Source organism: Lissotriton vulgaris, chromosome 6 (assembly GCF_964263255.1).
Source record: "Lissotriton vulgaris chromosome 6, aLisVul1.2, whole genome shotgun sequence".
In the NCBI taxonomy this organism is placed as follows: Eukaryota; Metazoa; Chordata; class Amphibia; order Caudata; family Salamandridae; genus Lissotriton; species Lissotriton vulgaris.
In genome coordinates this window covers 1,716,028,235-1,716,054,905 of record NC_141694.1, presented here as the reverse complement: position 1 = coordinate 1,716,054,905, position 26,671 = coordinate 1,716,028,235, and the positions used below count along the sequence as shown (strand labels likewise).

General features: G+C 42.6%; 1 protein-coding gene across 4 annotated transcripts in view; it reads right to left on the bottom strand.

The window, feature by feature from the left end:
- Window positions 1-687: 687 nt before the first annotated feature.
- The window catches only part of MARK1 (microtubule affinity regulating kinase 1), a 452,814-nt gene continuing 426,830 nt past the window's right edge, over window positions 688-26,671 (bottom strand). For 2 of the 4 annotated variants that reach the window (XM_086927926.1, XM_086927925.1), the window contains exons 16-18: window positions 11,637-11,888; window positions 6,995-7,039; window positions 688-3,146 (exon numbers count right to left, since the gene is read on the bottom strand). In XM_086927926.1, the coding sequence (XP_086784052.1) occupies window positions 2,792-3,146; window positions 6,995-7,039; window positions 11,637-11,888 (652 nt within the window). In that variant the 3' untranslated portion in view covers window positions 688-2,791. The remainder of the gene's footprint in view (window positions 3,147-6,994; window positions 7,040-11,636; window positions 11,889-26,671) is intronic. The other 2 variants (XM_086927927.1, XM_086927928.1) reach the window with 1 other exon arrangement.

The window sequence follows — 26,671 nt, the reverse complement described above, 5'->3', positions numbered from 1 at the left end:
AGAGGAGAGGTAAGAGGCTGTAGGGGTTAGGGTAGCAGAAGTAGAGGAATGGAGTAGTTGGGAAACATGGACAAGAGATGTTGGGTGAAAGGCAGAGAATGTTTTATAGTTTGTGACAGGAGATACATGATTGGGGTACACGAGTGCCGGAGGGACGTAATAGTCACAATTGCCATGGAAGATTTGCATGCAAGAGCAGAATCAAAATGTTGAGCTGGCACAGAGTTATGCAGAGAGAAGACAGGCAACTTGGATAGTGCATGGGAGATGAATACAGCAGGACTTAGTTGAATAAGAAATGGAAGTGTAATTGGCAGTGTGGGACAGGAAGATGTAGATGAATGATTTCGGTAAGTGACAGGTGACAAAAAAACGTGGGATTAACTAGAGACGATTCAGGTCTAGTTCGCGCTATATAAAACTCTGAAAAAAAGGTGGGAGATGAAGTAGTGTGATAGTAAGGTTGTCAGATAAGTGATAAAGTAGTTGCAAAACTGTTTCTAATTAGCACATCTTACAAGACGATGCCAGGATTTCTGGTGATATTTGTAAGGAGCTGAATCCTATTTTTCTGCCTTGGCCCTACCTCTTCTGTCGCTGTGGCAATGGCCTTATACCTTTCACAAGCATTTCTGCCAGCAGTAAGACAAATAGTTGTATAAATCAAAAATATAAGCGAAAACGTAATCATGCTCCATTCTCCTGATGTTTTATTTCAATTTCATTGGAGTATGATAGTTCAATCCAATTTTACAGTACCAAAGGACTCAGCCTCAGGTGAAATGTATAAAAATGGGTATTGAGTCAGTACCAGAGGGAATGCACCAAGGACAATTTTAGGAAATACCATTTGTGAACCAAATCAAACAAGTCACATGAGCATACATAAAAATAAACATATTGCTAATTAAGCACTCCAGTTGAAATAGTTATTTCCTGTCTGATAAAGGGGCAAATAACAAGTGTTTTTTATTATCAGAATTGTTCAAGTAAGTTTTAATAGAGTGCACCAGTAAGAGTGAATCAATATGACTTGCATCAAAAATGTCATTAAATGAACACTAGGCATAAGGGGGCTACAGGTCATCCTCTCCATCACCCTTCTTCTAAGGCAACAATACACGTCCATCTCAGAACAGAACCATTACAGCAGAAAGCTACATCACAGTACAGTACAGCGTGTGAAGTTTGAATCCGTCAAAACGTAGGCATACGGCGGAGCATCAGGAACATCTATAGCCTTCTGAGTCTGATTAGCTTCACAAAGTTTATCATCACAGCTTTTGCTTCATTTTCTGAATTTCATTGGACAGCTTTTTCTTCTCTTTTTTTTAAAAACGTCTTATTCTTCCAAATTAGAGGTCAGGTGGTGGATCCATATGCTGAATACATTAATTACAACATTAAATAGCATTGCACAATCAACCTCTATGGTCAATTCAGTACAAAATAACAAATATTAAAATGTACCAGTACTAGTGGTTTTACATAAGTTTATATCACTAATTTATGAAGGAAAACCCTTTTTTTAAATGTAGGCAAATGCCTTATTACAAAGCTGCACATTACAAGCATAATGATGTGGAATAAATATAAGGAATCCGGTAAAATATTAATCACAAACAGATTACATGGGAACAAACTGTACAACCACTTAAGCATGGCTCATCAATCTTCTACTGTTATGAACAATGTATGCCTAACCGCAAAGTATTGTATACCACGGCATGTGCAGTTTAGGGAGGGGCAGAGGATGGGAGCAGGGCCAAAACATACCAACAGATAGTTAATTCCTGAGGTGTCTTATCAACTGCTCTAATTGATTAATACTTCACTTTCATTAGCTTGTGCTATCAAAGTGTCCCAATACACATTTCCACAATGGAATTTGCAATGGTTTTAAAAGCAACAAACATAATGAGTATTTCACATCATTTTCGAACAGACATGATACTTCCTTTTTTCAAAGGCGGCTGCCAATTCTACTGCTACATCTGTCCATGTCATCAGAAAAACCTCTTAATAATGCAGGGAAACATTATAACCTGTGATTGAGTTTCTCCAGCACCTTGCTCAAGAGAACCAAGGCTCAAAAAGGTATTATTTTAATTTAGTTATTGTTTTTTTGACTACAAGTGCCAACACTGTAAACATCTTTGCATTTTCAACCATATGCGGTCTATTATCAAGGCTACAACCGAAAGACAGCCAAGAACAACGTTGTGTACAACTATGGCCGGCCTGTAGACCAGTCTCTGATTCATAAATGATTTTAAATAACTAAAATATGATCATGCTACAGCTGTGACAACTCCAATATTTGCGCATTTTCAGACTGGACACAATCTAAAAAAATATAAGCATGATGGAGGTAAGAAAAATACCATTCAAAAATGCAAATAATAATCGGGAAGAACTTACATCTGAAACAAAGCATTGAACATACATATCTGTACATTAATCTAAACACAACTATACAAGACCTGTATTTTTTTAAGCGAAAACTTTTCTTTTTATAATACAACTCTATGAACATAAACTGTGAACAAATTGCTCTCTATTTACTTAGCTGTACATGTGAACATAACATTTCTTTTTAACTACAGTCATTTAATATAGGTCATAATGACTTTCATTGTACAGTTCATAACTATGTATAACCTTATTGCAATAAGGGTAATTTCTACAGGGGTGGGGAGATTCACAAGCCAATCACATTAGGCGTTACCAGTACATTCCAACATGGTAGTGTCAAACGTGTATGAATATTCCCTGATCCCATAAGTTTCTTTTACAGCTTAAGCTCATTCGCAATCTTAGATGCAATGTTCTTAAATGCAATGGAAGTTCCAGATATTCTTTTGAAGCGTACCCCATTGAGTGAGAGCCGTGGAAGTTTGCAAACTTCCATCTCCCATTGCACAAGGCTATCCTGCCGAGCATCACCGTGAACACAGAACAATAAAAACCTCTCTTTTTGTTCATAATCGCAGTTGTTAGCATCTAATACTTTTCGTATCTCTTTCATCATGTCATTCGGATCCATGGAACTTGTGGTCTTCATACTCCAAGTGAACCTTAAAGAACGGGGTTTTGAATCCTTTACATCTTCTTTTTCTCTCTCCTTTGTTTCCCCAGACGTGCTTCTGCAGAAAGTAAAAAGAAGATGGAAAAACACATCCAAAAAGTAACAGTTAAAAAAGATACCATTTCATGTGCTGTGAATTTAAAAAGCATAACACTGTATTTAAAAAATTGTGGATATTCTACACTCTAACAACTGGAATCTAACAATAAATGGCAATTTTGCATAATTTAGCGAACAGAAAGTGATGAATCAAGCATACTGGCAGCTTTATGATGGTGGTTAAGTTGAAATGTATTCTGCTCGATCATTATTAAGAAGAACCCTATCTAATGCATGAATTATGTACATTATTTATTGTCATGTGACATTTTAAGAGTGTACCTTGGGAAAGTTGTAGTAATGTTAGCACCATCCATACAAATTTAATCTCTACTGACTCTGTGACAATCACTGTACAAATATGTAAAGGTTCTTGCCTGTACAAAAAAGGATAATTTCTATATACTAACTACACAATAGGCGTTTCAGTTCAGAACATGTGATCTTCTATTTCAGCTGAAGAGTATGTTCAGTTCAATATCAGGATACAAGATAAATTGGGAAACGTTAGAAGTTGTGGCAAGAATCACCACTTGTGATAAAGATCAGTTTATGAAGTAGACATGAAATGGAATTCAGAGGGTTTGAAATGTCTGGGTATCATGTCCATAGGGACATTTCTCATCTAATGCAACTTAACATGTTCCCATTTTATTAACATTACAACAGGTACAAGCAGCCTATACTCAACAGGAGTCTTTAAATCTGAAGCTGCGGAGGAAGGCAAATAATTTAGAGATGGCTGTATCACTTAAATTCCTTGAGCTGCTGTCACTTTTTTAGGTAAACACAGTAACTCAATCTATAAATGATGTAAATCTTTTTGAAATCGGAGATCAAAATCTAACACTAGATGTATTTCTGAAGGAAACCACGATTGGACTGCTCTAGATTTCAGAATATTAAAAAAATATATCCCAATGTCTTTACTTTGCATATTTCTTTCTTTGGTTTCAAACTAATTTGACCCCAGAACCTATAGGGTGCATACTGGAGAGACCGTTGCTCTTTATGGAGAGGCTGTTTACTGACAGTAGATACAATTTTGAAATTGTAAGAACTACTCTATCAGTCAGTTAAAATTTAGGAATAGTAGGCACATTTCTGCTAAGGGGAACCTCTGCTATTTAATTCAGATACACACATTGATTCTGGAAACTAAGAATAACATTGTGGATTTTGAGTACTTGAAATTGAAGTACAAGCTGTCAAATATGAGTGAAACAACTATAGAACGAACTCTTTAGCGTTTCTCAATCTGTGCAATGCTTGATGCCGATGGGGTCTCTATTTGTTCCCATTCTTTAATCATTGAATACACACCATCTTCATCTGGCGTACGTGATTTAAACGTGTTTTTTTTTTACAAACATGGGAAAGATCAGGACAAAACAGACAAATGCTTAACTTAAAAGAGTTAAGATATTACCAATATTGAAAATTATCTAGATTGTTATGAATACTTTATCTAACAGAAAATAATAATTCCACTCCAGTCTGTAAGGTGGCTTTGGCACTGTGAGTCACACTTATGTTTGGCTTGCCAACAGATTGAAGGAACACTGGCACACATGTTATGGAATTGTAGAAGACGTCTTTTTTGGGCCAGATGCAATAAAAACAAACCAAAAATTAGAAACACAAATGGCAGCTTGCAAACACAACTACAGAGATGTTCTTGGCAGGTATACCAAAAACCATAGTACTGAATGCATATACAGTGACTGCAATGAGACTCATCACTTCTATGGAGGACTCACATCTAGACGGTAGCTCAGAACCCTCAACTATTCAATGTTTGGATTCTCTGAAGACAATGGTGTTTTCCTAAAGCTTTTTTGACCAGAACTGCAAACTTCAAATAACTTTATGAGGGTGCATAGCCAGACTAATAACATTGTTGAGGCATATGCCAAAGAGATGAGATATTCCGAACTGCTAAACCTTGTTTCTCAAATCACAAACTTTTTTCATATAGCTCACGCTAACAGACCTGCTTGTGCATGCCTCACCAGGCATGCGCGTGACTACGGAATAATGTGTCCAAGATGGTGGACACTACTTAGATTGGTAGATAAAAAGAAAAAAACTGTATTTGGACAAAAACACTTTTCGTACAGGGAGCACCTGGCAGCGGTCAGGCCCTCCAATAAATAAACACATAAATAAATGTGTACAAGAGGTGAGGGAGCTGATTTGGTGGTAATCGGGAGGTGGGCATGAGGGAGTAATAGAGACACCCAAAAGAGCTTTATACAATGAAGAGTGTCCCGGCAGCAAGTGGGAGCTCCTGGGGCATCCCAAACAAACGTACAATTACAGTGAGGAGAAGGGAAGCAACAGAGGAGGGAGTAAAGAGTTGTTAAAGGGGAAGCACCTGGCCACGTTTCTGAGAAAAGAAAAAAAGAAGTTCCCTGAAAGAATAGGGGAGGGACAGAAGGTGAGGAATGTAAGCCAATAAATAATAAGCAAGCAAATGAGACAACAAAATACAACCAATGTAGGAAATGGACAGGCTCTAAGCTCATTGTACGTTTTGGTATGGTCCACAAGTCACTTTGGCCTACAGATAGCTAAAAGCTGTCGGGTAGACAAAGTCTAAAAACGAGGCAGACAACAAGATACTGCTGGCCAGAGGCAAAAGATTTAAGTACAAAAAGGATCTAGTGCCCCAAAGCTGATATATTGAGGCACAGATGGATGTGAGTGTGAACCAAGGGTAACCAAGGCCTCAACATGGACAGGAGGTGCCTTTTTGTTATTTGTTTTGATTAATCTTTAAAGGAACTCAAGAGTTTGTGTTGCTGTTGTCATTAGACAAAGTAGATAGTCCTTAGAGCACTGCAATAAAGTGCATTACCATGTGTTCCATTGTCATTGATATTATTAGGCTACAAAGGCTCAAGACATGAGAGAAGGCTCATGTGTCACCCCTAAAATACATCTCAGGGTCATGCCTTGAAGGGTAAATGGAATAGCGATGTACACATGAACTAAGATTTCATCCATGACACTGATAAGAAAAGATGTTTACTTACCTTAAGTGCAACATAGTCCTACAACTCCTGGTGCGTGTGGGACAAGGGGGATAGATGACAAATCTGTCCCTTGAGTGGTATAATCAACTCCTATGAGCTAAACTAGAAAGAATACTGCACTGCGTACTGTGAATGGGATGGTTCTGTACCAAACACGAAACCAGAAGTAGTAAGCTACTGAAACCTGTGAGCTATGCCAACAGCATGCATTGAAACCGGTGAACTGTTGAACAAGCAAGCACTCAGGAATCAGTGGTAAAAGGTCCCAGCTAGAAAGACGTCCACCCAGAAATAGGCAGGTTCCTGACAAAAGAGATAGTGTTTGTGTCCATTGGCATTAATGGCAAATCACGGGCATGAGATGTGGGAAAACAGACTAATTTTTAGGATCAGGTTCCTGCAACAGGACCGGCCAAATTTCAAATGGCTTCCGCTTTTTGCGTGTAAAATGAGCTTCAGTAACCTCCCACATCAGTTAAAACATCACCATTCATTTGTAGAAGAGGGTTTGGATAGAGAAAAAATTGAAAACCTTAGCCTTTGACTAGCTAATAGGAGTTGAGCTAGTCCCTTTTTGTCACAACCTTGATTCAATAAATAAATCTGAAATGAAAGCTGAATACATTTTCAAGAGCGCAGAACATCATCATACGTTACGGAATATTGGCTTACACGGTTATTGCTACTGCTAACAAAGATCACAACAGTAAAATGGATATTGATTCAAACAAAATTGCCTAGTAGCGAAGTATTAAGAGTGGCTCCTCACCTTGAGGTGTCAGCTCGGCCACTGGCTTCGCCTTCACTTGGATCCCTCAAAATAAAGTGAAGGTTTAGATTCAATTATAGAAGTTTAAAATAAGAGGCAAGATAACCTACATTTACAATGGGCGGTAAACAACTATCCGTTTAATAATCTGGCTTTCATCCTTGCAAAGTGGCTCAAGACAATTTTAGCATCCTTCACAGATGAATGAGAGTTTGGCTTTCACATTTCTTTTCTTTGTGAACATAACTTGCAATGTTCTAAAAAGAGGGGTAACATATTTGTCATAATTTGGTTGTTAACCACATTATAGTTGTAGTTTTGTTTTCCAGGGGCAAGATAGCAAAACTCAAATTTACCTTTGAACATGCTATAATGAGAGATTGAGAAAAAACGTCCAATCTTTTAAAACATGAAGCAGGAAAAACAATGCCACAGTGTCTACATTCAATTCACAATACATCATCACAATTTTATTAACTATACAATCAAGTGTGCGTCACTGTCTGGTTAATGAGTATATATTTATGCTAGTCAGGCATGTTCGGCAACAAATCCACATTTTATAATTCGAACTAAGGATGACAAAAGCTTGACATGGATGACAACATAAAAACATGTAAACAGTTACTGAATTATCCTGCAATACAATATTGTGCTACTAACAGTTTCATGATTACAGTGCCTTCAGAATCTATGTACATTTAATAAACCTAAATTCAGCAAAGATATAGAATCAGAATTAGATTATGAGGGCAGGACAAATGAATCCAATTCTTTACAAACTCGGAATTAGACAATTTACTTAGCCACCATTACCATATGCATATGTTTACATCTTTAAGGTCATGAAGTCCCCCGTGACTTGTAACCTACTTATTTCATGAACACTGCATCATTTATAGCCCCACATGGTAGTAAGGGATTATGATTATTGGTCAAGCAGCTGAAATGTAGTAAAATTCCTCTTGGATAATGATCTTGCCAGTACATCATTGTAAATAGTTCCCCAGAGCCAAACGGAAATTCTGGAAGTATGTGAAGAGGTTACGCGTCAATTATCCAGGATGGCACTTGCTGCCAAACACAGCCCTAGGAAGGGACTGAGCAGTTCGCTCCCCGTAGAGCCTTTTCTCAGCTTCTTAAAACTGAACCAACAAGTATTTGAAAAATGCATTTAGAGAGGAGCTCTGGATTCCCCAAACCTGTTATTTAATTGCAGTGGCCCCTTGCTTGCCAATGTGACCAATGAGACCAAAGGATCTGGTTACAGTATGCTTCAGTATCTGGGTTAGAGAATGATGGCCACATTGATGATGATGATGGATATAATGACCTAGAATAGACCACACTTCTTTCTACTGGGTGGCGACTGAAATTATTCATAATCCAGGTAGTGCATCCCACTTAAACACTAAGTCTGTAGGTTATTCATTTATCCCGTCATCAAGAAAAGAGAAAGCCAAGGCCGTAGAAAGAGAGAGCTATTATATCACTGTCAAACTATAGCAGTGAATCTACAACTTAGTTCTATTTCTAACTGTAGGGGCCTAGTCAAAATGGAGATAACAGGCGAAAAGGAAGGGAAGGTGCACCTTGTTATGGTTAAAATGCTGCAGCAGACCAAGTGGAGAGAAGATAATAAACTGCTGATGAGGCCATACAGATTCAAAAGCACGGTGACATGCAAGGAGGGAAATATGAGAATAAAGAACAATGAGTAGGATCTCATGAGGAATATTCATTAATTCTGACATCGAAGATATGAAAAATTCTATGGAATATCTTGGTGAAAATAGCTGTGTGGCTGGTGGCCGATGGTACTGAGTTTAGCATGGTCTCATACATATGGAAGCCAAGATTAGACCAATACACTGGACATTTTTACATAATTGCCACAGATGTAAACTCTGCTAGTGTTATCACACTATTATATTACCGTTGGAAATTTAGATGCACTTGGTCTTATCCATTACTACCAACGGAAAGTAATTATTGCAAAAAAACAGTAAACAACAAAGATACATCTTATGTGAGGGTGTCGAAGGGGAGTTCTTAAAGGAGCAGTTATCTGGCAAGTCTGGGTTGACTGTGATGGCCCCGAGGAAGATTGTAAAAGTGGCAAGAATGAGATGAGGAGATTCAGAGTGGTGTCCGCGGTATGTGCTGTTTCCCGAAGTGCTGAGTGATGCGGAGTATGGCTAGTCATTCACATGGCAAGATTTTCATTTTCATAGCCATGTGTTCAAATGTAGATAGCAATCAATCTCGAGGTGGATAATACTGCTCTGATTAATGGGTGTGTTGGTGATGGTGTCAGTAATTTATCGGTTGGTAGTCTGGAATTGTGTTTGAAGATGAGGCAGAGACATAAAAGTAGCAGGTGAGAAGCTTCACGGAGCTGAAGTTGGCCAGTTCTACGAGTGTCCATAGAAATAAGAATTTGTGAATGAGTGCGTCCTTCTTTGGGTTTGTGGATTTGATTGACGAACTGAACAATGCAATCTTTGATAAAAAGAACATCCAAGTTGTGAAAGAAGGTGGGGCGAGCGAACCTCTGAGATGGAAAGCAAGGCAATGCTTAGTGAAATGATGGTACACTCTATGCCAGTAGCATGGCGAACTACTGAGAGAGCATTGACAAGAATGAACTAGGACTAGTGACTTGTGTGTGGAGATGTGTGGGAAATGGAGAATGTTGCAAATCTTTTGGTGATATAATGGGCTAGACTGTGAGGGGTATTTGAGGGAAGAAAGTGAGTGTAAAGATTGTGAGCTTAGTGTTTGAAATCGAGCATCTGGTGTTAATTGCTAGGCCTGGGCGGCAAATTCCGTTCTTCTCGCGGAATTTGGGTAATTTCGCGTTCCGCGGAGAACGCAAAATTGGCAAAAATTCTGCGTTCCGTGACTTTGCGAAATTTTTTGCTTGTTCGCGGTCACAAAATGCATGTTCGCGAGGTATTTCCCCAGACCACGCAAGCAGCGATTGTAAACAGGAAAAAAGCATCGCGAACAAGCAATTCCGTGTGTTCACGGAATTTCTGCGTGTTCGAAGAGATTTTTTACTGTTTTGCAGAGATTTGCGTAACGCGAAATTAATTACCTGAAGTGAGAGAGACAGTATTTACAGCCTTGCGCCCTAACAAGCTCAAGCGCATGTTCCCTTTACTTTGTTGTGCTTTATCTAGGAGATCTAGAAAAGGAAGCCTTGATGGAGCTTTTCAAATCTGCCAGGAAACACGCCTGGACATTGCGGTTCCAAAATCTGTTCTCAGCCAAGGATGGATGGTGAGGTTGGCCCCAGATGAAGGAGGCACCCTTTCAATTTGGCGTGGGGAGCATGTCATCTGACAGAAGATTTTGCAGGGAGTCTCACCCTGAATGTGGCTGGAGGCTAAACTCTATGACCCAGCTTTTCTGCGTCTGGATATGACTGAGTAGATACAAGCAGGAAAACGTATGACCACCATGCACAGGAATATATCATCAATTATTTGTTACCATGAAAAAGACTTGACTCCCAACTAACTAACTTGATTTCCTGACATAATTACAGTTACTTACTAGTGTCTTTCAGTCAAATGAAAAGATTTCTATGTTTCTTTCCTATATTTATTTTGATCAATGCATTTGATTTTACTTTAAGCCAGACTGCTGTAACATAACTTTACCATTTCCACATTTACTGTCAAACTCTAGACAGTAAGCACTGGCAACCAGTGTCTTCATGTGTCATGTGTCTTGGTCTTGAGATTGTCGATTTCCAACAAGACCAGGCCTCTATTAATAACCAGTGGAGAACTATATTAAGTTCAAAATCGTGATTCAACCAGAATTTGTCTACCAGCAGCAATTTAGGAAAGAAGAAAAAAGGACCTAATGGTATGGCATTGGGTACGTTCACCCAAGGCACAAGTGAATATTAAGAAAACAATACACTGTGATCAGTTTTGTTTCTTAGTTCTCCAAATAAAGGGTAAATTGATTATATGGAACTTGACTACCTACAGCAAAGATAGGTCTGCTAGAGAATGAAAGAAAATGTGTATTTAAATTATTTGTTGTTATTCCTTGGACAGAAGTCCCATTAGCACCTCTGCTGATGTATTTGCTAACAATGGGCTGACTATTCTCCATAAGGGGCAATGCAGAGAATCCTACTACTCACATTAAATGCACAGCATGGACTGCTTCTAATAAGCCATGCTGTCATAATCCTTGAAACATCCTATAGTGCTTTTAAGGTCTGGCTGTGGGTCTCAGATTTCTAAAGTGGCACATGCGAGCTATAAACCTTTGAATACAATGTCCTAAACATGCATCATTTGTGTTTCGAACTTTTTACACCACTTTATATTTTCAAACTATACTCAAACATAACTTCCACCAAATATCACTATCTTTAATCTTATTAGAAACATGTCAATTTTATGAAGAAGGGCCATGTAAGATCAGGACAGGTATAATTGAAGTACTACTTCATGGTCATGGCTGTACAACTCAAGATCAAGAAATCCTCCAAACCTTTTCCAGAAGACTTATTTAATTATTACTATTGCTACAAATGGATAATGTTGGCGCAATAAATGCTTATAGGCGCCTAGCATTAGCATGCAACCTATAGAAATGTTTTGCTGGGACATACCTGCGGACAAATTTGGATGTTATTTTGCTGATTAAACCAGTGGACGTTCCCCTCCTGGTATGAGAAAATGCAGCAGTCTCGTGTGATGGTGATGCTGGAGGTCCATTGTACGTGGCTGTACGTCGGTCTCGTAGTTGTTCTCCATGAAAAGTGCTTCGACTTGAGCTTCCACGAGGAAACCGGGTTCGGTCTGGAGTTGTAGTGCTAATACTATGTGCAGAGGGGGAAGCAGCAGGGACTCTCTGGGTGGAGCTGATGAAGAAATAAAGAAGAAGTTAATTCATGGCCAAAATGATAAACTACAAATAAAAATGCCAAAAACATAAAACTTGTCTGGTTTCATAAAATCCCTGCCTCTCTTCCTGTATCTTCTACGTCACACAATTCACTAGAGATCTGTTTTAATTTTCCTATATTCAATTTAAATAAGCAGGAGCCCCTGAGACATAAAACCACAGGCAAAAAAGCGACAAACTATACTAACAAGGGATGGGTTTGATTCAGGGCCTTAATGGATGACGGAAGTCATTGTTTTCTTAGCCCCTTAAGTGCTGCCTCGGTGCGTTGGCCGACGGCAGCACTACCTCCCCAGTGCTGCGCACGACCATTGGACGTCCATTCAGCACTAGTTCCAATGGACAGCGCAGCACTGGGGAGGGATGTTTACTAGCAGCTATGAGCTATGAGCTGCTAGTAAACATCCCTCCCCAGTGCTGCGCTGTCCATTGGAACTAGTGCTGAATGGACGTCCAATGATCGTGCGCAGCACTGGGGAGGTAGTGCTGCCGTCGGCCAACGCACCGAGGCAGCACTTAAGGAGTTAATAGAAAGTTTTTTCTCTTGTCTGGTAACATTTTCACCGAACAACAAAGCTAAAGAAAGTGCATTTGGTGGATACAAAGCAAACATAAATATGTAAGATTATACAACACTAAAACCATGTCTAACAGCGCATAATTTGAATCATCCAATAGTGTTACAACAAAAACAGTCATACTGTTTTAAAAAAAAAGCTCTCTTGCTTCATGGATTTCTGTCTGAATCACTCATGCCGCGTCAGCGCCATAGTTCCTGGAATGTTCATAAGCACTATAAAGCAGCATACTTTTAGGCAAGTGAGTACCTTCAATGGATGTAGGTAATTGGGTTACTGGTTGAGGAGGATGAAACTCTACTCACACAGCAACCACAATTTTTTTCAGGATGAAACACAAACTCCAAGTTAACCTGTGCTCAACCCTCTGATAGCATGGCACAAAAGCATAAAGGCTTAACTTAGAGGCAATGTGTGAAGTATGTATGAACCACTTCAAACAGTAATAAATTGAAAACACAACACAAAAAAAATCCCACACCACTTTATAAAAATAGAGTAAAATGTTGTCAGCTATTTGAGCTCAAAACAACAAAAAGCCCAATCAGTAAAGCCGGAGATATGCAATTTTAAAGATTTAAGTGAAAACAGTGCCTAAAAGCACCACGCGCCAACTGTGGTTATCTGGATTGCGCCAGACCAGAAACACTGCGCAAGTTCAGAATGGATCCAGGAACCATGTTAGGCCGGCTAAACAAGGTACTTAACTGCCTGGTGGTTGAGCGTTTCGAGATCTTGCATCAAGTATGTGTTGGACAGCAGATTTTCTGAGGATGTGGCTGGGCTACGATGTAGGGTCCAATGCAGTCCGATACAGTATCCTGCTTCATTGTCAAATATGCTGTCAACCAGGGGCGATACGAAGGTCTGTGTCCAAGAACATTCAAGCATTTCACTGGGACCAGAATGATCAATGCCTCATTCTTTGAAGACTGCCGTATTGGCCCATAGGGCGTTCTGTTGGGCTGCTCTTTTCCAGATTGCCTTAGCCACATCTCCAGTTGAATTTAACAGAGGCAGTTCAAATTTGACCCAAAGCAGGTCATCAATGGTTATGTTCTTAAGAGAAGGATATGAGCAAACAGTTGCAGCAAATTTCCACTGTTGACCGTGTTCATAGAGCCCCTCGGAATGTATCAAGGAATTAAGAGGCGTTTTAAGGGAGAACTCTCCTCTTTAGTGCATTTATGGAGGTTGAAATCTTACTGCTTATCTGGCCGTATTGTAGGGGGGGCTGAGCAGGAAGTTAAGTCCCGTGCCGGGAAACTATTGCCTGCAAAGCTACTGAGTTCACCTCTCTGATGCTCTCTAAATAAGGCTTCCTGGCAAGTTGAAACCAATTGGGGCCCAACAATTTCCATGTATCGTACAGGCCTCTCTCTTCCATGAGCTGAAAGTGCGGGTATACTCCAACGGGTCAATAAACACTCCCTTCCAGGCACTTGATGATCAATTATGGTTCTTTGGGTTTGTGGGCTCCTTTGTTGACTCCTGGGATTATGGCCTGGCAATTCCAGGGCCTCCAACTCAGATTGGGTGCCTTGGTCCACCCTTTCACTTTGTGTGCCTGGCATCCCATCCATTTCTGTTAGGCCACTTTCCATAACCAGTGTGCCGGACCCTTGACCTGGCATTCCGCACTCCAGTGGTTTCATGTCTCTGGTTGTCTTTTGCACCGACTGGCCATCGATCTCGGAGGAATCCCCCGGTCTGATTCGGCTCTTCTATTTGAAGTAACACAGGAACGCCTAGGAGTCTATGATAGACGCAAGGAAGAGAACCAGGGTTTGAGATGTTGTCTGTGTCAGAGGGGCAAATGTTGGAAAAAGATTTCCAGAGTTTGTGAGATCTTGAACTTTATTACTTCTAGCTCTTTTGGTGGGTGGAGAGGTTCTTTTAAGGAAGCGCTGCTTTTTTGTCTGTTTTAAAACTTTTGTTTTGGCCCTTCTTGTCAGGCAGGAAGATGAGAGGGGCTCAATAGACTTCCGATTTCCAAAATCTCTTGTAATCCATCACACACTGTGCCCAAAAGCTCTCCTTGTCGATCCAATGGCCTACTTGAGGAAGAACGATCCCCCAGATCCTGGAAATCAGATAATTGATCAGAAACTTCCAGGGGAATGGCCGGTTCATATATACCATGATTATTTTGATAGACATTCTTCACCATAGTAGCATTTAATAACTTAGCCTGAGATGCTTTATTTGTTGTAAAGACCTTGATTGAAGTAACCAAATTCTCCAGTATCGCTGGTAATGCATTCAGTTTGTTGATGAATGGGGAGCAAGGGCAGGATTCATCCTTCACAAGGAATTTTACCTATGTTTCCAGGAGAATAAGTGAAACCAATTTCAGCAAGTTGAGTGCCAATGATTGGATCAAATCTAATTGTAGTTCCATTTTGCTTGACTGCCAAAGTAGAGTCCTGGCTATAGAGTCCTGCGTGGCTCTTATTGCTACCTTCTCTTGGATATGCGGTGTGGCCTGCAGTGTCAAAGCTGGCTCAGAGTTTTTTACGCAGGGCCCTGTGTCATTAACGGGGATTGCCCCAGAGTTTCATCTATTTGAGCTTCAATGTTAGAAAGAAAACAATCCATCAGCATTACCAATTCCTGGTCAGTAAAGCTCTCCCTTCTGGGGAGTGAGAATGCAGCCCTTTGGTTTAAAGGGGAACCACTTGTTTGAGGTAGTAAGGCCGTAAAGCTCATCTTTTTCAGGGACCAATCCAGGGATCGATAAACTTGTGCAGTCGAAGAAGTCATATTCATAATTGAGCTTGGGATTACACTAGCGGTAACTGGGGAGTTAACTATATTAGTGGTGAGGCTGGGACTAGCAGTAGGCATTGACTCTCACATTTGCTCCTGCCATCCTGTAAAAGGATCTTTGGACTCTGGTAGGAGAAGAGCAGGTTGTGGAGGAGAGTCTGTTCTCAGATCAATGAATAATTTGCACTATCTTAAAGAGGAGCATGATTGTGTTCTATGCTTGGTGAGGAGCAACACGCAGGCAGCTTCTTTAATTGGCTTTTTGCTGATGGAACACCTCGAGTTGTTCAGGCAAGTAGCCGTGGATGCCATGTCTGGAATATCCTTTTTTTCCCTTTGGAATTGTTTCAATTGCCTAATAAAAATATTGTTTGAGTTCTTCGTTAAGAGTGCATCTGAGATGAAGACAGGCCTGACCTTTGTGCTATTCCACCGTAGTCACTATTCTGGAGCAGTGGAAGTGGTTTGGTCTGGAGGTAAGAGTTGCTAACAACCGGTCACCAATTATTTTGCCCACCAGTGTCTTTTTAGTTACGCGATGGCTGCTTCTCTGGGGATAGGCCTTGTGAAGATATACTGCTTTCCGCTCTGGCACGGAGTTCCAGTTCAGGAGGCAAGATATCCCCGGAGTACTGCACCTCAGGCTTGCATCCATCCTCCTCATTCCCATTCTCTGGTTCTGTCAGCAACTGGTGAACCTTCTCTAAGGCCCTCAGAGTCTTTTGAAGCTCCAACTTCTTGGTGCTTTCTATGGTTGGCAGACCACTTTCCAAACAAAACTGCTTGAGCTCAACCATAGTGTAGCTCTCCAGGTGGGTGAGCTTGAATTCCATTTTTGCATGCATTGTTCCAGACAATGTACTGATTATGTTATACCTGTCAGCAGCCTTTGATATGGTACCCCACTCAGACGTCTAGCGCATGTCCAATCCATCAGGATAGATGGACAATCCTTGGGCCGACTAGCCTCCTTTTTAGAGGATTAAGGACAGGAGATATGGGTACCTTCATTTTCTCCAAGATCCTGTAAGATGTCATTGGGGTTCTGCTTTTTGTCCCATATTATTTAAAGTGTACCTTACATCACTGTAGCCCAGCTGGCGAAAGCCTTGGGGCAAGAGTGATCTCATACGCAGATGGCACTCAGCTGCTTTTCTCCTGTGGGAAGGGAGAAGAAATTGCTGGAGAATCAGTCAAAACCAGCCTTACAGCTGTATTTAACTGGATGACCACCCATCATTTAAAATGTAGCTCAGATTAAACCGAAATACTATTCTTTGGTTATAATTTCCAAGAAACATAGCAGACCTTTCGCCGGAAGACGCCTCCCAGGCACTCAAGGGGGAACTGTTAAGAACTTAGGTGTCAAATTCTACATCTGCCTATCCTTCCAACCACAAACCAAGTCTACTGTAGGCATAGGTTTCAGGCTACTGCGTATACTAAAAAAGTTCCTGCATTTCCTGTCATTTTCTGCATGGAAATCCAGGCATTTATAACTTCGAGGCTGGACTATAAAAATGCCCTATATCTGGGGCTTCCTGCTCAACAGACTTCAGGTGGTCCATAACAAGGCAGCCTACATTCTTCTTAGCCTACCGCCGAGAATGCATGTGTCCCCGCACCTAGGTGCCCTGAAATGGTTCCCAATAAGGAAGAGAATCCTAATTAAAACACTAGTTTTGGTACACAAGGCACTTCATCATACAGGTACAGGATACCTTAGGACAAGAATCAGCCTTTACGTGCCCTCTAGAAATCTGTGGTCAGCTAACAGCCTTCAAGCTAGGATCCCTAAGATTCACTGCATTTAATCTGGTGGATGTGCCTTCTCCTATCTAGGGCCACCTGCATGCAGTGAACTCTCTCTTCCGATATGCTCAGTGGATGCTATCTCACTCTTTAAAAACAGCTGAAAACCTGGCTGTTCAAACAATAACAGACAGTCCAACTATATTCAGAAGGCTATTGATATGCGCAGCATCAGGACACTCTTGATGTTGCCGTGCGCTTTACAAGACACATTTCATTCACAGTCAGGTAGCAGGGCAGTGGATTTGGGAATAAAATAATGAGAAAATGAAGTAGTATTTAAAAACAAAACTGGAATTGGTATAAAATAATTTATATAGGTCTTTAGTTTAACACAAAGTTACTCTATGGCACTGAAAAAATCCAAGTACTGAATTTCACATTGAACACCAATGTAGGAAATTGGGTTACTGGTTGAGGGGGTGAAACCCTCCTCAAGCAGCAACCACAATTCTTGTCAGGGGTAAAACACCTGAAAACCCCAGCTTAACCTGTGCTCAACCATCTGGTAGCTTGGCACAAAAGCAGCCAGGCTTTGTAATAAACTGAAAACACAACATATGAAAAATCCCACACCAATTTAGAAAGAGTAAAATGTAATAATTTGAGTCCAAAACGACAAAAATCCAATCAGTAGAATTGGATATATGCAAATTTAAAGATTTGAGGGAAAATAGTGCCGAAAAGCACATAGTGCTAACTGTGGTCATCTGGTCGTGCCAGACCGGGACAAAGACAAGTTCAGACTGATCGCAATGGAGCAAGGGCCAAATGCAGGGACCAAGTTGGCCCCACTGAACAAAGTATTTTATATCCTGATTGCAGAGTGCTGTAAAATCCTGTGTCAAGGATGTGTCATGCTTAAGCGGTTTTGAGGAAGCTGCGATGCTGTTTGCGGAGTACCCCGTCGTTGTTGAGGATTGTGTTGAAAAGGACCTTGTGATGTAAAGTCCTGATTCGTGCAGCAGTGGTTCCGAGGATGCTGCAGGGCTGCAAATCAAAGTCCTACATCATCGTTGAGGATGTCATTACCGAGGGGCTAACTATGCAATGGCCTGCATCGGGGAAGCGTTGTGCAGCATCGGTTTCCAATAAGGCTGCGAGGAGATGCATTCCAATGTATCGGTTATGGTCACAGACCCACAACTGTTCTGGCAGAGCACCTTCAAGCCCAGTTTCAAAGGTTCAAGACTGGGGTGGCACCACTTGGGGGTCGACACACAGCAGAAAGAGTCCAGGTGGAGCTTCTGTCCCTAAGACTGTGATCAGACGGCCAGTCGAATTGCCTTTGGAGTCACTCTCTTGGTCCCAGGTTCAAGATGTGGGCCCAGTCCTTTTCCGTCAGGCAGTAGGGCAACAGAGTAGTTATCCTTTTTGCAGAGTAGCACAGAAGTCTTTCTGAGTCTTCCACAGGTCCAGAGATGCACTGAAGAGTTGAGTCGGAGGGTCCATTATTTATGCCTCATGCCCACTTTGAAGTAGGAGAAGTTTCTAGAGGCTTCCACCACCAGAGGTGCTTGGAATTTCCTGCCTCCCTGCCCAACAAGTGTTTGCGGTAGGTGTAGAAAAGTGCCTCGTTGTGCATGGTCACCCCCACTTTTAGCCCGACATCTGATGCAACTGGACTTGATGTACCCTGGGTCCCTACCAATCAGGTTCCTAGCCTTTGGAAAGAGTCCCTGCCTTTTGCTGCATCCTCCCCCATTAGGCAAAAGAATCAGCGGCAAAACCATGCTCAGAAGAGAGGTGTACGCACTTTTGCCAACCCCACACCTCAGGTGGGGGAGGCGAGGTGATGCACACATCTCAGCCCCCTCCATCTTGAAAGAGCAGTGGTTCCCAAAGCTTTTCAACCCATGGCTCCCTTGGCTTATTGGACATTGGCTATGGCTCCCTATTATGTGATTTTTTATGTGGGTGGATGGATGCAAGTCCAGCCTCTGGACTAATTACACTTTTCTCCATGGAAATAATTAGGATAAAGTTGGGTCATGTACCCCACTACATGCTGAACAGTCATGGGGTACTCCTGCAGGATAGAATGGGATGGAACGCCTAGTTCAGTTGGGACATTTATCACACACTGTAAATGTCAATTATTTTATAAGAAGAAAAATGTCAGTACACCGTAGGAAGATGTAACTTCAGGAAGCCAAATACTGTCTATTCTAAGGGTAAATAGTTGTGGTTATTTTGTAGATAAAACTATGCTGTGGGCTGTCTGGCAAGCCATGACAAAAATACAGCTTTAATGGCAAGTTTATCTTTGTACTCAAAGCGCAACGTCAGGGCACAGTTTTGCAAGGCTATAGCCAACTTGGTTCTGCAGATGGAATACACTATTCTTATTGGGCAGCATTGGTGGAACTGTGCTGCTCGAGCCCTATACATGTTTAGGGTCAGTTGAACTTTATTCCTGTCTCTATTTCGTATTAGCTCAGGGTGTGTGCTCCTGATGAGCAGATGTGTTCTACTGTGCTGCAGAGTCAGCAGAAGCAACTGGCACTGTCAGAACAGCCAATGTAGAGGACGAAAGTGCTACACTGGTTTGAGGGACAAACAGAGATTTATTGTGGCTTGTCATTGAACAAAAGTGCATAGGTGGAGGGAATATTTGTGAACCGCCAGACTTGGTCTTAACCCCCGAGGGTAGTCCATGAGGGTATAGCGACATGTCTCCATGTCCCGGCTTGAAATTGGGAGGGATGGGATGGAGGGAAGGATGGAAGGAGTTGGGGTTTCGAAAGCAGGGATTTGAACAATATTGAATGACTTTGTACTGTACATGGTGTCTCAAAATGTATTCTGTCAAGCTGCATTCTATTTAATCTTGCAATAGAGATGACTGTAGTTAATGAATGTATGTAAAATCCTGGAACTGAAATGCAAAATAAAGTGTTAAAAAAAAAAGTGCATAGGTGGGTATGAATCGTTCTCTGGCCCCTCATCACTTAAAAAAACTGTTGAACTGGGTGGTGAAGAGGTACGCAGGGCCTGATGGGCAGGGAAACGCAGGTGTAGCAGCAGTAGGTGGATGGAATATGGGCGTATAGAGTGCCTCAAAGCAGATCTTAGTCAAGCTGAGTAGTGGTCACTATCCTCCAGCCTCTCTCAGTTGATTTCCTTTACTGACACTCAGAACCACCAGATTCCAGCAAGGCAAATTACCTCCATGCTGGGGTAGGTAGTGTTTCTTCTTTCTCTTTTTAATTTCAAAGCAGCACTGTTTTTCCTCAGTTCTGGAGTAATTTCCCAATCTTGCAGGAACAGCAACCAAACTTTTTGCCTCCTCTTCTGTAGCAAAGTAGGATCTGCTTCTTATGGTTACCCCCACCTTTTGCTGGATGTAATGCTGTTTTTAACTAGTCTGACTGGGATCCTGCAACTCAGGACCTCAGTCTATATGCTTTCTCCCTAAACTGTTATACATGTCCTTAGGTACACCCCAGATTGGGTACTGGGGTACCATTGTCAGTCCCTAGTATATGGTACACATGTATCAAGGCCATTGCTGCAGCATATATTATACCACCCATGAGAGACCATTCAAAATGGACCTACAGGCCTGCCATTGTAGCCTGTGTAAGTCGGTGCATGCACCACGTACTTAAGCTATAGGTTTACTATATCTAATGGTCACTGCACGTAAAACCTGTAAGTCACCCCAATTGCAGGCGTTTTTCAATTCTGAGGGCAAGGTGATTGGTTCTAAGTGAGAGGGTGCCACTGCATGAGCAGGACACCCCTGCAGCCTACGGAGTCCATTCTACTGGGTTGCCAGTGAAGCAGCCATACACTATATATAGAAAGGCATTACGCGACCGCATGATCACCATCTAAAAAACGGCTGCAACCAACCATATCGTATTTGGTGTCAAACATGTTGGAATCACCCCCACACCGGTAACCAGTGTGGGAGGTATGATTCTACCCACCAGGAAGGCCCTTCGTGGGGCCCTCAGTGTTCCCAATACCTGCCTTCCAGCTCCAGACAGCACAAATTGGTTGCTCCCGACCAGAGACACACTTCTGGCCTCCTGCTGTGGGGCCAAGCTCGAGCAGGGGAAGGCAGAACAATAGGCATCATGTCAAAGGGGGGTGTGACCACTTCCCAGACAGGATTTAGTGTATTAGGGCTGGGTGGGTGCACTTGCCAGCACCTGCAGGAGGGGCACATTTGGTGTCCCTGTGCATAGTCCAGTTCAAACCAGTCCTGGGAACTGCTGGCTCCCGCTCTGGCGTGTAACTGGACAAAGGACATGAGCGTAACCTCCCACCCTGTCCAGACCCTCCCCTGGGAGTGTAACCTGTATTCTTCCAACCCTCTCCAGTGGGTAGTTAAGGTCTTACCCGGTTGTAGGACTTAGATTCGTCGTGGACAAGATTCAGAACTGAAACCACTGCACTTTGACCATCTGGGCACTCTGGAATTCACTGGACTTCGTTTGGGCCCGACTTAGTCTCCCTCTCAGTCTGCTGCATCGTCTGTGCCTGTGCACCATACAGGATTCGTGCAGGACATGTGGAGCATCCAAGACACCTGATGATAATCTCTCTTGGAGACACTACCCTGCATTTTGCAGGCACCGCAACACTGCCAACGAGTCTGCTGATCCCAAGCTCCTTCGGACTCCGAAAGGCTCAGCAACACATGAGGTGGGTTTCTACATCCCTCGAGGCCCGAGCTGCCCTCTCATCAAGTTTAAGGTCAGAATCCCTCGTGGGGGCTGCAATACCCGAACCTCTGTGCACTGCGTATTTTTGCAAATGCATGTGCTTGTTGACAATCCTGTGAAAAGCACATTGGGCTACCAGTAGCCCCAACCTCCGGCAACTTTTCCTACCAAGATCTTCAACCACCTCGCACCGTGTGTTCTGTGGCCTGTTTTGTGAAACTGCCTGAGGTCCTCTCGCGACTCTTATGCCTCCGGCCTGTGGGTCCAATTGAGGGTCATCTTTGTTTTTCTTGGGCTCTCCTCATTGCTCTGGGCTTGCCCTGACTCCCGGCTTGCGGTGAGTCTCTTGGACCTTGTTGGTCCGAACCGTACACTTCCTTGACTTCCTTCATAGGTTCGCTTTTGCCAAGGCTTGTTGGTGCTCCCGCCGTATGCCGACCCCTCAGCACTAGACATCCTTCGTGGGACAGCTCGCATCCGGCTCCTGGTCATCCTCAACGTCGCCTGGTCCCAGCAGCTGCAGAGTCAGGGTCCCGGTCAACTATCCTGAAGCACCTTACATTGGTATGTATTCGTCTACCGAGCCCCTGGTCACTCTCAAGTAACCCAGACTCTGTCCCCTCTGCTTTCAGGTACTCCTCGACAAGAATCCACGTTTGGAATCCAACATGCACGTTCTCCTCTTCCAGCAGCGGTTCTTTTTTTAAGTCTTCCACTGAGTTCGACAGCAGTTTCCGACACCATTTCACACCTATTCAGCCGGCTTCCCTGGGTTAAGTAAGTGGGTACTTCGGTATGGCTCTCGAACCTTCTGTCTTCCACGGGGTTTCCTCGAAGTCCATTGGGAAGGGACCCTAATCTTTAAAAATCAAACTGCAACTTGCACATTGACTCGTACAGAGCATGCAGTTGTGTACTCACACTGCACACGCACTCTGTGAGGTCCTGATCTACTCACCTTGGGCAGTTCCTTGGGGTCCCAGCGATTCTACATCCTCTAGACATTGTCCTGACTAGAGTTATGGTTCTTATACCACTTTTTTAGTATATGGTTTGCTCCCCCCTCGGGCCTATTGTGTATTAGTGCTAATTACTGTGATTTATTTGCTATAGTATTGTGTGCTTTGTGTATATCTCCGTGTGGGAGATACTGGAACGTACTAGAGAGTATTAAATAAAAAATACATACTTTTATAAATACCTAGTGTGGTTCTCTTTTATGTATTCTATATTATAAGATTGCATTCTGATAAAACAAGCTGCTTAACACCTCTTCAAGACTAAGCCTGAGGGATGCTTTCCACAGCTACCACTTGCATAGCTTTCCAAGGTTATCTGAAACGTCTTAAATCACCATACCGGTTGTCTGGACTGGTGCAAGGTGCCCAGTTACATTAGTGGACATGTGTTAGAAGGTGGTTCTGACCATCTGAGTCATAAGGATTTTTTGCTTTTGGAACACCTAATTGTTGAGTTTTAACTGTGGGAGAGCCTCATAAGTTGGGACTAACCCACAGTGAACTCATGATGAAAGAGACTGCATGTGGCTTTATCCACTATATACAGCTGGAATTCATAAAAACCCTGAGGTTGAGCCTCTGTGAGTACCTATTGCTAGGGGAATCCCCGGAAGCAGCCCAGGTGAACGTGACGCATAGCTCTAGAACCTGTAGTTAATCCCCTGAAGGTACAGTTGGGTTCCCCACCTCCTGACTGGCACAGCATACTCCCCTCCCCTCTGAACAACATGGAATATTGCATGCAGATGCTACTAATGTTCCCAGTTAAGTGAGGGAGGAGTCAAGGCTGATAGTAGCTATCACGGGGGTGAAGAGAAAGGAGGTGCGCTCAGGGTGCTGTTTAGAATCGTGCCCTCAATACGGACTCTGCTGGAAAAATCAGTGAATAACACTGACCATATCTTAGATTCGCTCTGTCCATATCTAAATCAATGATCCTGGAAAAGAGATTTCTATTGGAAAAAGCTACCTCCCACATGGGTTGACTCAGGAGGCTAGGAGTGGTCTCCGTGTAGAGGCTTATATTTAAGTAAACCCTTTATGGAGGTCTCTCTTTCCAATTATTGTCGAGCAAGTAAGCTATCCCACCGCAATATACGACAAGAAATAATGAGAGCTGGAGTCCTTCGGAGAGCGAGCAGTCTATTCTTTGCAAAGTCTACGATTCCTCTTCCAGCTTGCGAGCACAAAGCAAAATCTCTTTTTCCCATATTCCAAAATTAAGAGGCTCCTGTATTGACGAGGCCCACAAATGAAGGAAAGTATGAAGATCAAGGAAGACAATAAATGACTGCAAGGAGAAATAAACAACGCACAATCTGTAAGCTAAAAATAACACTTTGCCTTAAATTCTGTCCTGGGCACAATCGTGGAGTGGGTTGAGGATGCTTTAATTGAGGAAAGGAAAGAAAATATTCTCTTCCCGATTGTCCCCAGAACCACCTCCAAAAATCTCTGCCAAATCTACAAACAGAAGATGTCTTAGGTGCATCAGTCACGGTCTCCCCCACCAGAGGCCTCTACTTACTTTTTGAACACCCAAGCCAAGATGTTCACTTTTAAAGTGAGGAATAAAGTTTTCTGTAATTGTAACACGTTGGGACTAGTCTGGGATAATACCCTCTGTCAATCTCTGAAAGTGCCTTTGATATTGGAATTTGTAGCTATTTTGGACCAAGAAATCTACCTGAATAGGTCTTTCATATTGGGGTGTTTTGCTGATATACCTGAATTACATATGGTTCTAAGCAGTGATCTCTCACTAGTCCAAATTGTGTATCAAGGGGTACACTGTAGGGACAGAGTAACTTTTAACTCTAAAGTGGTATCTAACCTAGTATTACTAAATAGTGACAAGTTGAGCTGTTAAGGTATTCATGTATCTACTTGGCAAGAGGAGAAGAATACCAGAACCTCCAGGCACAATACTTCGGGTGAGGGTAACTTTCCACTAGATCCCCCTCAACTCCTTGTCAATTGAGAAGGTAAATTTGCGGGTCTCCTTTAAAAAAAGGGGTATGAGGATTTCCTGCTCTGTGGGAAAGAGGAGAAGAAGGCCCCAGACCAAGACAAAAAAAAGCTGAACGGTTGAGTTAGGTAGCGGGCGTCCCAAATTCTAAGGCTCCTGTTGGCCAAACAGGTTTCTTGGAATGCGGCTGGGTTATTAAATGATAGTATTAAAATGCTATTCTTGAACAGATTAGAGGTTGATATAATATGCATCCAAGAAACCTGATGTATAAATGATTGGACATTAGAAGGATACTTCGTGCTAAATTGCCCCGCAATCCTGTCCAGGAGGGATCATGCAAAAGGAGGTGTAGCGATAGTGCTAGGTACGAACTATAGTAGGACATTTAATGAATTCACACATGACTCAAAACTAATCCAGGCTGTAAAAATAAGTTTAAAGGGGAACAATATAGTATTGAATCATTATTGGTGGTTAATGCATAAATCCCACCTGATCCTAACTATGGCCGACTTGTAACTGACACGTTTTCCTTTATCTATAGTATTATGAAGAGAGAGGTTTGCAATGTTATAGTATTAGTAGGTGATCTAAATGCAAAAACCTCTAATCATGTTTTTTAATAGTAAATGGAAGAATAGAGAACAATACCCCAGCTAATTTTACCCGCACATCTTTTGTAAGTTGTTCTATTATTGATTATGTGATTTTGCTACCCTGTGAGCATCCACATGAAGTGAGGGACAAGATGGACCTGTACGGGCCACCTTTCTTTCCTCACTGTCTTTTTTCATGGAGGAAAGACCTCCATGAAATCAGTGGCAGTGAGGAAAGTCATAATATGCTTGGCGGGACCACGGCGGTCCTGCCAAGCATGTTAATTCCTTAAGACTGCTGCCCTACTCACTATACGCAGATGATATTGTCCTGTATATGGCTAGGCCCTACCACTCGATGGCCCAGGCGCTCCATTTTTTTAACTCTTCTGTAGTTACTCGGGGTATACGATCAATTGGGCCAAATCGCTACCACCTCTCCGGCCCTCCCCTGAGGATCCCGTCGCGATGCCCGGCTTCGATCGTCACTGAAGGGTTTAAATACCTCGGGGTTTATGTGACTAGGGACAGAGCAGAGTTCTTTAACAGGAACCTGGAGCCCCACCTGGCTTGTTTGGCCGTGGATGCCACCCACTGGCGCTCCTTGCCTCTCTTCTTGATGGGGCTTGCTGCGCTTTTTAAAATGCTCGCACTGCCCCGACTGCTTTATATACTGCAAAATTCACCCTACTAGATCCCGGATGGAGTTTTTAAACGCATCGCCCTCTCAGTGCGGACGCTGCTTTGGGACGGGGGGAACCAGAGAACAGCGTTGTGAAAGCTCACTAGGGGGGTATACGATGGGGGGCTGGCCTTCCCAGACGTTCAGTTGTATTACTGGGCCTCACAGTTGCTGGTGGTTAATGCCTGGGTCTACGCAGATAGGGCAGAGCTGGCGTACAGGGTGGATAGGCATGTTTTGCTGGGGGGGCATTTGTGAGCCCCTCTTGTACACAAGGAGGCACTGCAAGAACCTCCCGTCACATACAGGGATGGTGATTCAATGTTGGAGGGAGGCCGATAAATTCCTGGGCGGGGCGAGCACCCTTACGGGGAGGACGCCGCTTTGGTTTGGCGACCAGCTCACGGAGGTGTCTTAACTGACGGCTTCAAGGGCTGGAGGCTCATAGGGATTGACTACTTGGGTGATGTGTGGAAGGGGAACACACCAAGATCCTTCCTTTACCTCCAAAAAGAGTACCGCCTGCACGACTGTAAATGTAAATGTAAATGTAAATGAACACTACCACTACATGCGCCTCACCCAAGCCTTACGAACATCCATACGCACAGACGCAGTGCTACCAGAATATTCTC